Source organism: Gossypium arboreum, chromosome 11 (genome assembly GCF_025698485.1).
Source record: "Gossypium arboreum isolate Shixiya-1 chromosome 11, ASM2569848v2, whole genome shotgun sequence".
Taxonomy (NCBI): Eukaryota; Viridiplantae; Streptophyta; class Magnoliopsida; order Malvales; family Malvaceae; genus Gossypium; species Gossypium arboreum.
In genome coordinates, this window is record NC_069080.1 from 103,192,090 (window position 1) to 103,207,505 (window position 15,416).

General features: G+C 34.8%; 1 protein-coding gene and 1 pseudogene across 1 annotated transcript; both read left to right on the top strand.

Annotated features, from left to right (window-relative positions):
* The first annotated feature begins 6,857 nt into the window (after nucleotides 1-6,857).
* Nucleotides 6,858-9,937, top strand: LOC128284393 (uncharacterized; annotated as a pseudogene).
* A 1,049-nt stretch (nucleotides 9,938-10,986) lies between these two features.
* LOC108471221 (uncharacterized) lies at nucleotides 10,987-15,188 on the top strand. The gene is made up of 9 exons (XM_017772841.2): nucleotides 10,987-11,334; nucleotides 11,424-11,581; nucleotides 11,682-11,827; nucleotides 12,281-12,343; nucleotides 12,435-12,527; nucleotides 12,749-12,910; nucleotides 13,818-13,909; nucleotides 14,244-14,419; nucleotides 14,544-15,188. Exons 1-9 carry the CDS (start codon nucleotides 11,021-11,023, stop codon nucleotides 14,822-14,824), a joined length of 1,485 nt encoding a protein of 494 aa, XP_017628330.2. The 5' UTR covers nucleotides 10,987-11,020; the 3' UTR covers nucleotides 14,825-15,188.
* The last annotated feature ends 228 nt before the right edge of the window (nucleotides 15,189-15,416 follow it).

Here is a 15,416-nt window from a genome sequence, read left to right on the forward strand (position 1 = left end):
TATATATTATATAAACATTTTATTTTAAAAAAATTAAAACTAATAACTAACTAAAGTATCATTATAAACAATTATAAAATAATTAAATATTATTTTGATTGATTGAGATAATCAACCCTCTTAATGGATATCCAAACTACTTTCTAAGATTAAATTACCAAAAAAATGTTTTTTTTTAAATTTACTAGATTTGGTCGTTTTTTAGAAGAACTACAGGAATAGGCCGATTTTTTTGAAAGTGCTTCCACGTATATGTGTTTTCAATTTGTTGTCAGGAAAATGCTCCTAGGTAAATGCATTTTCTAACAGGTCAATCAAAAAAGCTTCTAGTTGGAAGCGTTTTTCATCTCCATATTTTTTCATCAAAACTCGGAGTACTCATTTGGAATGAAATATTAGTTTTAAAATTTTTGCACATTTTTAATATTAGTTTGATTCGATATTTTAGTAAATTATTTATGACAGTGTATTAATATTGACGAGATGGATTTTGAAAATATATCCCAGGATTCCTGGGATATATGATAGGTTTCAACCCCCCATTAGCTGAGGAAAATTTTCAATCGTCCCTGACTATAAATGAAACATATTCAGCTTCGAGTGGCACAAGTCATTTACTAGCAAATAAAAAGTTGTTAGGGAGATCAGAAAAAGAGAAGTTCGTGGAGAAGGTATAAGTTGGAGCAATGACGCAATTTGGGTAAAAGTATGCATTGATTTTTGTTGTTTATTTTTAGTTGCAGCATTAATTTTTAGTTCCAGTATGCCACTCGCGCGAACAACTATGGTTTCGGGTAACAAAATTTGATAGACCAGACTAAGGTATTACCGGGGGAGCGTACCGTGTACACCTGAGACAGTTGACTTGCAACTGTGGGAGATTTAAGGCACTTCGTTTCCATGTGCTCATGCAATTGCAGCATGTAGCAATCAACATTTGGATCTCATGGGGTTTGTGGATGAAGTGTACAAATTAGAAAACATGTATAACGTGTAGAGACATGTATTCTCACCTGTCCCAAATGAACATAGGTGGTTGCTTATGTCGAGTGCTCCATTTAAGTTGTTTCCCAATAGATCATTGCATCGCAAACCAAAAGGTCGATCGATGTCGACTCGAATACGGGATAGCATGGAATTTAGGAGAGGCCCAACCAACCAAGGTTATGTGAGTGGTATAGAAATTGGGCCATTTAATGTCATCATGTCCATATCAAAGGGACAATACAAGTGCAACACATGGTTAACATCAATTTTATTGTAATCGGGTATCCACGTATAATCTTGATATAAATTTGTGAAACAATACCAACTAAATGAAAAAAATGATATTCTTTTAAAAATATAATAATATACATCATCGATACAATATAAACATTTTATATTATTTTAATGTTAACATGACGAGCACAATGATAAAGTAAATCAGTGCAAATACCGGTCAGAATCTATGTCAAATCAAGGTGGTCGATATTTGCTTGCCGGATTCCTTATTGGTTCAACCTCCGAATGAGGTTCTGGCCTTGGCATCTCATATTCTTTACCTTCGGTTGATTGTGATGGGTTGCTCCTTGGTTGCCATCGTGCATCCTTCGATCTAGGAATAAGTGGTTGGGAAGACGAACCACCTTAGTAGAATGATCTCAGAGGTGTTTGCGATACAAACGATGTATGAGTATAACTATATTGTGTCCCATACACCAATGGCATAGCGACTGGATTCTCAGTCGGTGCCCAAAACATAGATGATCTGTAACATCCCGTTTTTAGTAGTGTCAAAAACGATGGTTTTGGGACCACGATTCGAATAGTGAGTTAGTAGTTTATTGTTTATTTATTATTTACAGGATTATTACAAGGTTGTATTAAATTTTTGTTAGAAAATTTTATAAATTTAAATAGTTAATTAAGTAAAAGGAATAAATAGTAAAAGCTAGAAAAGTTAATTTCTATTAGCTAAAGGTGTTAAATAGCTATATAATCATGAATTGATGGGCTTATATGGTAAATATATCATTTATATTGATAGTGGATGGTTTAGGTGAGATATTTCATGAAATTTTATTAATTTTAAAAGGTTAAAGTTGTAATTTAATAATTAAATAAAATTTAAACAAAAAAATCCTAATCATCATCTTCTTCACGGGCACAAAAAAAAATTGATTCACCATTGTTGAGGAACAAAAAGTTTCGACTGAGCTTAGTTGTTATGCATGGTATGTAAATTTTTACCTGTTTCTCATGATTTTATGTTTTTGTGGTCGTTTTAGTTTAATCTAGCTAACTCGGAGGTTAATTAGTAAAATTGTTAAACGTTTTGACAAGTGCCATTGATGAGTTTGATGTGTTTTTTAAGTTTAATGGTAAATTATTAAGATTGATTATTAAATAGAACTATTTTGTAAAGTGATTTTAGGTAATTTTAAAGTTTACGGACTAAGTTGTTTAAATTGTAAAATATCATGTAATTGTTGTGATAAAATGATAAAAATGGTTTGTTTAGGTAGGATTCGGTAGAAGGGTTCTTGGGCTAATTTGTGATAATTGCAAGAATTTTAGTTTTAGGGATTAAATTGAATAAAAGGTAAAATTTTAAGGTAAAATGTAAAATATCATTAAAGGGTTAATTGCATAAATGTAAGTGTTTTAAGATGTTTAATTTGGTTAATTGAATTAACTATTATATTTAGATCAAGAAACAGACCAGTCTGTTGATAAACGGAGGAACTGAAAAGTCGTCAAGTTTCTGTCATCGCGTAACATTAGCTATCTTGTTTTGGTAAGTTCATATTACGTTTATTATGTTTATAATGATTATACTTATTATGTGTTCAATAAAATGGAATTGAATGTTGTTATTATCTATTAAATGATTAACTAAATGAAAGAATAAAGTGAGTATGAGATATACTGGAAAAGTAGGCCTTGAGTCGGTAGTTATTTAGCAGGCATTGAGCCGGTGTTTTTTTAACAGGCATTGAGCCGGTGGTTATTTAACAGGCCTTGAGCTGGTGTTTATTTAAAGGCCTTGAGCTAGTGTTTATTTAACAAGCCCTGAGTCGGTGGTTATTTAGCAGGCCTTGAGCCGGTGGTTATTTAGTAAGCCTTGAGCCGGTGTTTATTTAGTAGGCCTTGAGTCAGTGTTTATTTAACAGGCCTTAAGCCGGTGTATATTTATCAGGTACTATGTACCAGTAAAGGATACTGTACCGATAGCTTGAGATCCTACATGTGTTGCGAATTCTCTGAAGCTTGTGTGAGTAGTATCGTGTATCGATTGAAGTCCTTAGGTTAGTTTGTATGAGTATTACCCTTTCGTGTATCCAAAGTTGATTTACTTTCATTCTCCGAGCAAAATAATTAATTATTAAAAAGAAAATAGAATGATATGGTATGATATGATATGATGAATTGTATCTTAGTATGTGATTATTTGATGCGTTGTATTTTGATGATATGAATCATTTAGGTTTAAGTATTTCGAAAAGTTGAAACGATGATAGATGGCAAGGATCGTTAGTTTCATGTTTTACATATTTTATAATTAAGTTAGCATGTATGTGTTGTTTTGTTTTACAAATTTACTAAGCTTTATGAAAGCTTACTTTATATGGTTTGCTTCATTATAGATTATCGAATTTTCACTGTCTATTCAAATGTTGTTGGAGATCACACTATCTGAACACTTATTCAGTAACCTTTTTATTTATTTTGACCCCATTATAAGTGGCATGTAAATAGGGTTTTGGATATGTAAATTATAAGTATTTCAGTCATATGATAGGCACTTGAAATTATGGTATATGTATTGATGTAAATCCTATTTGGTAACTTGGTTGGTTGTGGTTTGTGATGGTGGTTGCATAAGTTGATAATTAGATGCATTTAAATGGTTGTGTTGGTAGTTTAGGATAATAGGCAACCTTGAAATGCTTTGTGTTTAAAGAATGGCTAATATGGTCATGGTAAGATATGATATTATGATATGTTGAATGAACATTTGATGGTTTGAATGATAATTGAATATTGGTATGTGTTATGTTACATTTGAAGGATGTTTGAAAGAATTTTTACTTGTAGTATATGTTTGATTGGATGATGGGTGTTTATGTTTCAAATTGATGTTCTATTGAAGGCATATTGGTTAGGCACTTAGGTTGGATGATTTTGGTATGTTTTGGCATGTTTTGATGTATTTTGAATAGGTAAAAATGATTGGAAATGGTTTGGCTTGGAACTTTAGAAATGGTAGATGAAAATGCTTGGTTTTGAAGTTGTTTTAGATGCACACGGCCATGTGCCACACACGGTCTCCCACACGGCCATGTGGCTATTTGATTTTAGGTACAGGATTTTTCACATGGTCATAGTTAGTTACACAGTCTGAGAACACGAGCATGTGAAGTGGCCACACGACTATGTTTGGGGCTACACAAGCTGGCCTTTATCGCATGGCCTAGCCACACAATTGTGTGACCTTTGTTTACACATTTGTTCAAAATTTTCATAAAAATTTCAATTTAATCCAGAATTGATCTCAGTTTATTTTAAATGTTCCGTAAGTTTGAATTAGGTCCTAAATTGATTGAAAAGCATGGAAATGATTGGTGATGAATTATTTTGATTATCTTTCAATAAATCATGAAAAATATTAAAGTTTTATAGTTGTAACGCCTTATAGCTTAGGTTGGTGACCGGATCGAGTATAGGATGTTACACGACTTATACGACGGCGACGACATCGCCGTTTTTAGAAATGTAGATGGCATGGACGTGTAATACATCGGGGGCGGAGGTCCAAAAATAAAACTTGGCATAGAAGTAGAAGCAGGAAAATGTGGTAGAATATATGGTGCTTGTATGAAAATGAAAGGGTTAGTATACGTACTAGAGTAAGTATACGTACTAGAGTAAGACAATACATACTGACTAGTGGATGGTGCGGCCATTGGTGGTGTTACAATCGGTATCATTTCTTGCATAGGTGCTAATGATGGACTTGCCCTGCCAGTCCTTAGATGTATAGGGGCTCGTCATGGCCTCCTTGTATGTGGTTATCAATTCCTAGCCTCTTTTCCATATAAGTGTGGCTTGCCATGGATGCTAAATTATGACATGTAATCTGAATCACAGACTAAGTCCAGAGCGACAATGGCCTTGCAAGTAGGTAAGAATTCGTACCTGTTGTCCCATATGTTGATGTATTGCACATGGAATATTGACCAATCTCACCCATCCAACCCTGCAAGTTGATAGGATACATATCATCAAGGTCTTCAGGTGCCACAAGAATTGATTGTCGAACCTAATTGCCGCAACACTCTATCCGACTCGTGCATCTTGACGGTAGCGTACACTACTAATGGCATCTTCATGTGCCAAATGTTCGAATTCACAAAGAATTACTCAGGGATGTATTCTTTAATCGTCAGATCCTCGTATGATGTCCATTCAAACTATATTAAAATAATAAAAACTTTAAAGATATTTGTGTACTATTGAATCTCAAATCAACTATGTTAATATTATCTAATTCCAATTTAAATAAATACATACATCCGCTTCCGATCGTTGGTCTAATAGAAGCCGTATATCTCGAAGCTCATTTGGTAATCCCACATAACTCGGCTCATGGTTTTACCTATTTAAATAACTTGTTAGCATAATAATTAAAATTTTAATTAATTTTATTACGGTAAATATATCATCTAATGAATTTTACCTTGTTATGAGGGGAAATGCATATGAGTAGTTCGCTCGAAGATGTAAAAATGACAGACGGTACGATGCCTATGACTGCAGTAGTAGAATGCAACCACCAATTTTAATTTTATGTGATTGCATCGCTAGACACATCTCCCAGTATAAGGTTGCTAACACGGCTGGCCCCTAACTAAGTTCGCCTACTTCTCTAAAGTTGACGAGTTTCATCAGCCACCTTAGATGGACGAGATTTTGTGACTTATCCGGCATCATGATATCCCCGATGATCTGAAAGATGTATACCCAAGTGTGTCATTCTCTTTCAACTTTAGTCGAATCCGCATCAAGCCCTTTAAAGTTTCTTCTTAACCAATTCATTTCGATACAGCCTCTATAAATCGTCTCTGGAACCAAACCCAAAAGTTCATCACATGCGCCTCTCCGATCGGCCGCATAAATTAACCCAGTGACTACCAACCCATTCACCGGTAACCCAACAGTAACTGCATGTCCTCCAGAGTGATAGTACACTCGCCACATGGAAGATGGAATGTATGCATCTCGGGTCTCCACCTTTCCACCAACGCACTTACGAGTGTCGGGTCCAACTTATACCCCCAACCTACAAGGGCCACGTGCGAAAAATCGGCTTCCCTCAAGTACGATTCGATCAAAGGTGATGCAAGAGCAAGTAGATTATGAATGTAGCACTCCAAAATTCGATTTTTTGCCTATTTATGTAAAAAAAATTCAAAAATTAATTTTAAATATAACAATAAAATAAAAAAATTAAACAAAATTGAAATATATTTAAAAAATATTCTTACCATTTACAATTGGTTGACGGAAATGTGGCTGCCATCAAAACGAATTAGAGATTTGACCATTTGTTAATTTCAAAAAATACGGATTAATTTTTAATAAAAATATTTTACAAAAAAAATATTAATATAATTCTAATAAAAGAATTGTAGAGAAATAAAATCTAAATAAGAATTTAATAAATGATTGAGAGAATTTTGAGAGATTTGGGAATACGAGAATGTGAGAATTTTTAAAGTATTTGTGAGAAAAATAGAAATGAGGGTTTATAAGGGGGAGGTGGTAGGTACTATTTAATTAGCCGTTGGGGGGTGAGGAAGGCTATTTAATTAGTCATTGGAAACTAGCTACTGCTGGGATGAAAAGCTTCCAGTAAACACGCTTCAGTTAGAAGTATTTTACTGACAGCATGCAGAAAACACATCTACCTAAGAGCATTTTCTTAAATTACACCTGAAAATGAGTCTCCGCGAAAATGCTTTAAAAAATTTGTCTACTCCTTTAATTTTTCCAAAAAAAGAGCCTAATCTGATAAATTAAAAAAAAAAAACGACATTTAATGGTAATTTAGTCGGTCTCTAATTATATTAAATATATATTTTTTAATTTTCCACCAATAGCCGTGTAATTTAATTTTAAAATATGTTAACTGTAATGAAAAGCGTCCGTTTTCCTCTTTGAAGTTTCTATTTACAAATCAGCTTGAAAACAGGGAGAGAGAGAGAGAGAGAGGTGGAAGAGGGATGTCGACAATGGCTTCCTCTTCTCTTAGCCTCTTCTTATTATTATTATATTATTTTTTCTTTTCATCATGTGCTTCTCAAGCGATCTCACAGTTTAAAGGTATAACTATCTGATAATTCCCTTTATTGTTCCTCATTGGATTCAACTATGTTTGTCATCTGGATGATTCTATTTTCTTTGCTTGCTTTGAAATGGTTTGGCAAATTAGGTTCGGGTTTTTATTTTATTTTATTTTTTCTCATTCCTTTAACGTGGCTGTTCTTCGATTGGTTTAGAAACCTGAATTGCAACTGCTTCAATTTATTAATTTCCGAAGAAGATGAACGGAACAATAAGAATATCTGCTTAGGCTTTTGGGTTGGTCTCTGATTTCCATTTTTACAGTAGCCTTTGCTTCATAGAAACTGTACTATTTACTTATTTTCTCATTTCTCATCACTGGTAATCAGTTTCCCGCAGGTTTCTTTAGGCCTTCCTAGAAAAGGTTGACAGCTAAAGGTTGTTTTAACTATAAATTACTAAGATTAGACGTGCCAAATACTTGTTGTAGCCTTGGAGAGCTATGAAGGCTTTTTTAGTGTTTGGATAAATGCATGGATTGAATGATCACTTAATGCTTTGTAATTAATTAATTTAGAAACTGAGCTCTATCAGTGTTCCCTTCAGGTTTACCCTGTAGAAAGTATATTATGCAATTTGTGAACCGGAGGTGAAGGTGGGTTTATTTCAATAACTTGATGGAAATCTATAATGCATGACCTTGGTCCATGTTTTTTTAGTTCTATCTTGCACCCTTGCCATACTTTTTGTGTCGTTTTCAACTGTAGTAGGTTTTATAATTGCAGGCATTGACTTAGGAAGTCCAGCACTAGATGTTAACCCAGCTCCCCTTTATGGGCACTCATCTGTCCATGGTTCAAAAGATGTTATATCATGTGACCGAATTCGAGTTTCTGGTCACTCAAGATTGATGCTCAGGAGTTATGCCAGTTCCGTTCGAGTTACTTTAGCTCCATCTGTCCTAATACCAGAAAGATTACACAGCAAAATACATGTTTGCTTTCATCGGTAAGTTTTGACTCTCAATCTACTCTTCTTCTGCATGAAAACACTTCAGAAGTTTGTTGTCACATTTGGTGACTGAAAATTCTTGCAGGAATGCTTCACTTGGATTATGCAAGTGTGAGCATGAAAATTGGAAGGCGGTGGAAAAGGGTATATGGCTCTCTGTCATGTCACCTTATGATGATAGATTTATAGATGTGAAGTTTATAGGTGATGTGTCTGGCTCTGTCACGGTTGCTCTTGAAGAAGGTATGATTATGTGTTATTTGTGTTCCTTTTAAAAGAAATTATGTACTTGATTGTAATTGTTAGTTTGTTGAAATTGAACTTTATTTTTATCTTTTTGCAGATTTTCAGCGATGGCGGCTTGTGTTTCTAGCTTTAGGATTTGTTTTGTTGCTCTTGGCACCATTTGCCAGCAAGTGGGTTCCTTTTTACTACAGTAGTTCAATGGCTATTGGAATTATTCTTGTCATTATAATCCTTCTCTTCCAGGTATTTTGGCATTCGTCAACAAATTCCCTGCACCTTATTTACTTTTAACATATCCCTCATTCTTTCACTTATTTATTTCAAATTTCAATGCTATCATAAGTAAATCTCATGAAATTTTAAGTACCTTATCTTACTCTGTTGACCATTGGAAGCTACCTATTGTTTTCCATGTATTTTAAAGAACATGGATCTGTATTGAAGTTCCAGTTCCATGTAAATCTGTAGCTGAAATCTGTCTGTTTACTTCCTTTCATAGTGCTCAAAATTAAATTGATTGATTATTGATTCCCTTTCTGTCTCATCAGATGCTCATCACCTCACACGCTATGATTGGATTACTTGGGAATCTACTAGTTATTAATTTCCTTAAGATCTATGTTTAAGTTATGTCAATGCCCGAATTACGGTCTTAGCTTCAGCTTTTAACTGTGTGGATTTACTTTTGCCAAGCAGGGAATGAAATTGTTGCCAACAGGGAGGAAAAATATCTTCTATCTTGGTATATATGTTCCAGTGGTGAGTCTTTATTTTCATTTCTTTATAGTTTAACTAATGTTTCATCTACTTTGGGCTGCCAATAAACTCAGTGTTCCGTTAATTTTTCAGCTTGAGCTGGATCTTTTCTTTTACATCATTTCTCTGGGTTGGTAAATTCGATTCTTGTCAATTTTGGGCTTAGTGAAGAGATGCATAACCCAGTAAGTTCTTTACAACTGCCAACTAGTTCTCCCTCCTTTGTCCTCATAGGAATTAATATTTTCACCACATGATATTTAATATGGCCCCCTTTATTGTCCATAATTTATGTGTGTATGATTTCATTCTCTAATGTCTTCTTTGAAGTTGTTTTTTTTTTCCCTTTTAAGAAAGCGTTATTTCAGATTGAACCAAGTAATTTATTTTGCTTATTTTGTTACAGGTTGCTATATTTGTTTTGGTTGTAATTATCCTATTAGGAGCTGCATTGGGGTACTGGATGGTAAGAAAATTCGTGATCTCAAATGATGGAAGCGTTGATGTTGGTGTTGCCCAGTTTGTAAAATGGGCCATGCGTATCGTTGCAGCTACATTTATTTTCCAGGTATGCTTGTAATACCAACAGTGCCTCCTTTAGTTGATATGCAACCTAGGCTATGTAGCCAGTTTTTTTCTTTTTATTTGAAACTTCCTCAAAGTCAGGTGATAGCTTCTGAAACCCATTAGCGGGATGCTGTTAAATATGTCAAATACAGTAGATTTTCCGTTATATGCCCAGAAATCGCTTGAGGGGGGATAAATTGACTCATTCATCCTACTTTGAGAAAAACTCACTGCCTCTTGTCTTTAATAGGATCTCAAAAAATTCTAAATTAGAATATTGGATTATTGATTAGCTAGGTTACAGGTTGGACACTTGAGTTTGAGATGCACCTGGCTTTATTTGCCTCTATGGTTTCCTGCTTTGGTGCACTAAGTTGTTTTTCTGGGCTTCCTTTTACTTGTATAAGGTCAGCCAGTTTTTTCACCTTCCCTAGCATCCAAGTAAATCACTTGCATGCCATCTGCTGGTTTAGCTGTCGCTTATTAATGGATAAATAATTTCCCTTAGAAGAAGAGTGTTAATTTCTTTCAATGTATGGTGTGGTGGCATCTTATGTTTCTGTCAACAGCCATATGGTTTATTGGTAAAATGCTGACTTTTAGTTCCAATGATCTGGGATCAAACATTGTCAACCTATGTTGCTGAGACTTGTGTGAGTGTCAGAAATGAGTATGTGTCCAATATGGGTATGTTCAATTTTTTCTAGGTTTTCCTATGTATTGTGGGGTTCCTTGTAGAATCATTTCCTCATATTTGTGTCCAAATATGTGTTGGATATGGATGTCAGACACGGGTACTTAAAGAAAAATGAAGAGTCTAAGCAATATAGTTGGAAACCTCAAATAATAATAAAAAAAGATGCCTTATGCTTAATTTTTCCTATCTTGCACTGTTTTTCTACTCTTTCCAGAGCACTCTAGTGAAGGCTTTTTTAGTGTTTGGATAAATGCATGGATTGAATGATCACTTAATGCTTTGTAATTAATTAATTTAGAAACTGAGCTCTATCAGTGTTCCTTCAGGTTTACCCTGTAGAAAGTATATTATGCAATTTGTGAACCGGAGGTGAAGGTGGGTTTATTTCAATAACTTGATGGAAATCTATAATGCATGACCTTGGTCCATGTTTTTTTAGTTCTATCTTGCACCCTTGCCATACTTTTTGTGTCGTTTTCAACTGTAGTAGGTTTTATAATTGCAGGCATTGACTTAGGAAGTCCAGCACTAGATGTTAACCCAGCTCCCCTTTATGGGCACTCATCTGTCCATGGTTCAAAAGATGTTATATCATGTGACCGAATTCGAGTTTCTGGTCACTCAAGATTGATGCTCAGGAGTTATGCCAGTTCCGTTCGAGTTACTTTAGCTCCATCTGTCCTAATACCAGAAAGATTACACAGCAAAATACATGTTTGCTTTCATCGGTAAGTTTTGACTCTCAATCTACTCTTCTTCTGCATGAAAACACTTCAGAAGTTTGTTGTCACATTTGGTGACTGAAAAATTCTTGCAGGAATGCTTCACTTGGATTATGCAAGTGTGAGCATGAAAATTGGAAGGCGGTGGAAAAGGGTATATGGCTCTCTGTCATGTCACCTTATGATGATAGATTTATAGATGTGAAGTTTATAGGTGATGTGTCTGGCTCTGTCACGGTTGCTCTTGAAGAAGGTATGATTATGTGTTATTTGTGTTCCTTTTAAAAGAAATTATGTACTTGATTGTAATTGTTAGTTTGTTGAAATTGAACTTTATTTTTATCTTTTTGCAGATTTTCAGCGATGGCGGCTTGTGTTTCTAGCTTTAGGATTTGTTTTGTTGCTCTTGGCACCATTTGCCAGCAAGTGGGTTCCTTTTTACTACAGTAGTTCAATGGCTATTGGAATTATTCTTGTCATTATAATCCTTCTCTTCCAGGTATTTTGGCATTCGTCAACAAATTCCCTGCACCTTATTTACTTTTAACATATCCCTCATTCTTTCACTTATTTATTTCAAATTTCAATGCTATCATAAGTAAATCTCATGAAATTTTAAGTACCTTATCTTACTCTGTTGACCATTGGAAGCTACCTATTGTTTTCCATGTATTTTAAAGAACATGGATCTGTATTGAAGTTCCAGTTCCATGTAAATCTGTAGCTGAAATCTGTCTGTTTACTTCCTTTCATAGTGCTCAAAATTAAATTGATTGATTATTGATTCCCTTTCTGTCTCATCAGATGCTCATCACCTCACACGCTATGATTGGATTACTTGGGAATCTACTAGTTATTAATTTCCTTAAGATCTATGTTTAAGTTATGTCAATGCCCGAATTACGGTCTTAGCTTCAGCTTTTAACTGTGTGGATTTACTTTTGCCAAGCAGGGAATGAAATTGTTGCCAACAGGGAGGAAAAATATCTTCTATCTTGGTATATATGTTCCAGTGGTGAGTCTTTATTTTCATTTCTTTATAGTTTAACTAATGTTTCATCTACTTTGGGCTGCCAATAAACTCAGTGTTCCGTTAATTTTTTCAGCTTGGAGCTGGATCTTTTCTTTTACATCATTTCTCTGGGTTGGTAAATTCGATTCTTGTCAATTTTGGGCTTAGTGAAGAGATGCATAACCCAGTAAGTTCTTTACAACTGCCAACTAGTTCTCCCTCCTTTGTCCTCATAGGAATTAATATTTTCACCACATGATATTTAATATGGCCCCCTTTATTGTCCATAATTTATGTGTGTATGATTTCATTCTCTAATGTCTTCTTTGAAGTTGTTTTTTTTTTCCCTTTTAAGAAAGCGTTATTTCAGATTGAACCAAGTAATTTATTTTGCTTATTTTGTTACAGGTTGCTATATTTGTTTTGGTTGTAATTATCCTATTAGGAGCTGCATTGGGGTACTGGATGGTAAGAAAATTCGTGATCTCAAATGATGGAAGCGTTGATGTTGGTGTTGCCCAGTTTGTAAAATGGGCCATGCGTATCGTTGCAGCTACATTTATTTTCCAGGTATGCTTGTAATACCAACAGTGCCTCCTTTAGTTGATATGCAACCTAGGCTATGTAGCCAGTTTTTTTCTTTTTATTTGAAACTTCCTCAAAGTCAGGTGATAGCTTCTGAAACCCATTAGCGGGATGCTGTTAAATATGTCAAATACAGTAGATTTTCCGTTATATGCCCAGAAATCGCTTGAGGGGATAAATTGACTCATTCATCCTACTTTGAGAAAAACTCACTGCCTCTTGTCTTTAATAGGATCTCAAAAATTCTAAATTAGAATATTGGATTATTGATTAGCTAGGTTACAGGTTGGACACTTGAGTTTGAGATGCACCTGGCTTTATTTGCCTCTATGGTTTCCTGCTTTGGTGCACTAAGTTGTTTTTCTGGGCTTCCTTTTACTTGTATAAGGTCAGCCAGTTTTTTCACCTTCCCTAGCATCCAAGTAAATCACTTGCATGCCATCTGCTGGTTTAGCTGTCGCTTATTAATGGATAAATAATTTCCCTTAGAAGAAGAGTGTTAATTTCTTTCAATGTATGGTGTGGTGGCATCTTATGTTTCTGTCAACAGCCATATGGTTTATTGGTAAAATGCTGACTTTTAGTTCCAATGATCTGGGATCAAACATTGTCAACCTATGTTGCTGAGACTTGTGTGAGTGTCAGAAATGAGTATGTGTCCAATATGGGTATGTTCAATTTTTTCTAGGTTTTCCTATGTATTGTGGGGTTCCTTGTAGAATCATTTCCTCATATTTGTGTCCAAATATGTGTTGGATATGGATGTCAGACACGGGTACTTAAAGAAAAATGAAGAGTCTAAGCAATATAGTTGGAAACCTCAAATAATAATAAAAAAAGATGCCTTATGCTTAATTTTTCCTATCTTGCACTGTTTTTCTACTCTTTCCAGAGCACTCTAGATACTCGGCTGGCAGTGGTGGTATTGGCTTCTTCTTCTGCTATCTGTTCTCTCATCACATCAACTAGAAGGAATACTCACATGTAAGTTAAACATAGCTCCCTCCAATTCCCTTTTCATGCTTATGATCAATATGCCTGCCTGAAGGTGATTTTGTTAGGCTTTGTTAATGGTCCTTTTCATGTAAAATTTGTTCGTTCCAGTAAATAATCATATGATACGACAGCCCCTGAGTTCGTTTCAATATCCTCTATTACACCCAAACAGTCATTTTATTTAGATTACCTTAACCAACTCAACTTGTAGTAACATTTTGTCTAAATTGAAAGCCAAGTTCAACAAATTATTCTAAATCTCAGTTTTCATTTCTAGCCTCGGTTTATTTGAACCATGAATTTGGCATTCTGGCTTATGTAGGAACCAACCACGGTCTTGGGACGAGGGTCCTTGGGTGCACCGGTCAAGGCCGGGAATAATAAACCAAGGCCGTGCTGAATTTTTTGATAGGTCTCCAAGAATGTATCCTAATAGGACATTGTGGAATGGACATACTCCACTGACTTCACTAACATGGAATAAATTTCCTGCAAGAGGTAATTTTGCTTTTAAATGTACTTCACTGTTCATACTAGTGCATTTTTATTGGAGCACCATTTTGTTTTTCTTTCCTGCTTCAATTAATATCAACAAATGGATTTGTTTCTTTTTAATTTTTAGGCGGCATAAGTGATCAAAATTACTATTCTAGCTTTCACAAGACACGTAACCGAAAGAAATTTACGAAACAAGAATGGAAAGATTTCACTCGCGAGTCTACCCGGCACGCCATTGCAGATTTGGCGGCAACCCCAGAGTTCACTGATTGGATGATTGAACATGCTGACAGGATTAAACTCCTTCCGTGTGATAGTTCAGAAGAATCAGTTGGAAGCAAATCAAATTCGTCCGATTATGATGAAGAAGGAAGCTCCAGCCGATTTAGATTATTTAACTTGTAGCCTCCTATACGAAAATGGTTATCTTTGAAAATTTAGCCCCAGATATAGGAATCATGTTACTCAAATTCAAGTGTGAATGTTGGATACAGATATTTGTTGTCGGAGAGTCAGGTCCTGATAATTAAGTCCAGATATGCGTTGAACACAGATAATTGAAGAGTCGGAGTAATTCCAGATAACATGTTTATTTTACAAGTAAATTGCTGGCCTCATGTCCAATGTTTGGGGAAAAATACTATTCTAACCATTTGATAGGCTGTAGAAAATCCAGTATACTATTCTGCATATTGTACAGATGACGCTGACAAAAGATATTATTTTAGTATTTTACATATGAAAAAATAAATTCCTATTTTTCATAAAATATATTTGTATAACTTTCAATATTATGGTAACATTGATGCCCAATTTAGCCGACCATATTCTATGTTGAGCTCGGGTTTGTACTTGCCTTGTTCTGATTGTTGTTGTTCCATTCCAAAGAAATTAGGGAGTGTGGTGCTTCACAATGAAGCATTCACCTGTCGGTATTTGGGTTTAAAAATAAATATCATATCTTTGCTTCCAGATTTTCCTCCAAAGATGAATGTTT

Excerpts from the sequence above, each read along its gene's own strand:
- LOC108471221 (XM_017772841.2), top strand. The coding sequence starts at position 11,021 with ATGACCTTGGTCCATGTTTTTTTAGTTCTATCTTGCACCCTTGCCATA. Across the intron at positions 11,335-11,423 it reads ATACATGTTTGCTTTCATCG|GAATGCTTCACTTGGATTAT; the intron begins GTAAGTTTTGAC and ends AAATTCTTGCAG. Across the intron at positions 11,582-11,681 it reads CACGGTTGCTCTTGAAGAAG|ATTTTCAGCGATGGCGGCTT; the intron begins GTATGATTATGT and ends ATCTTTTTGCAG.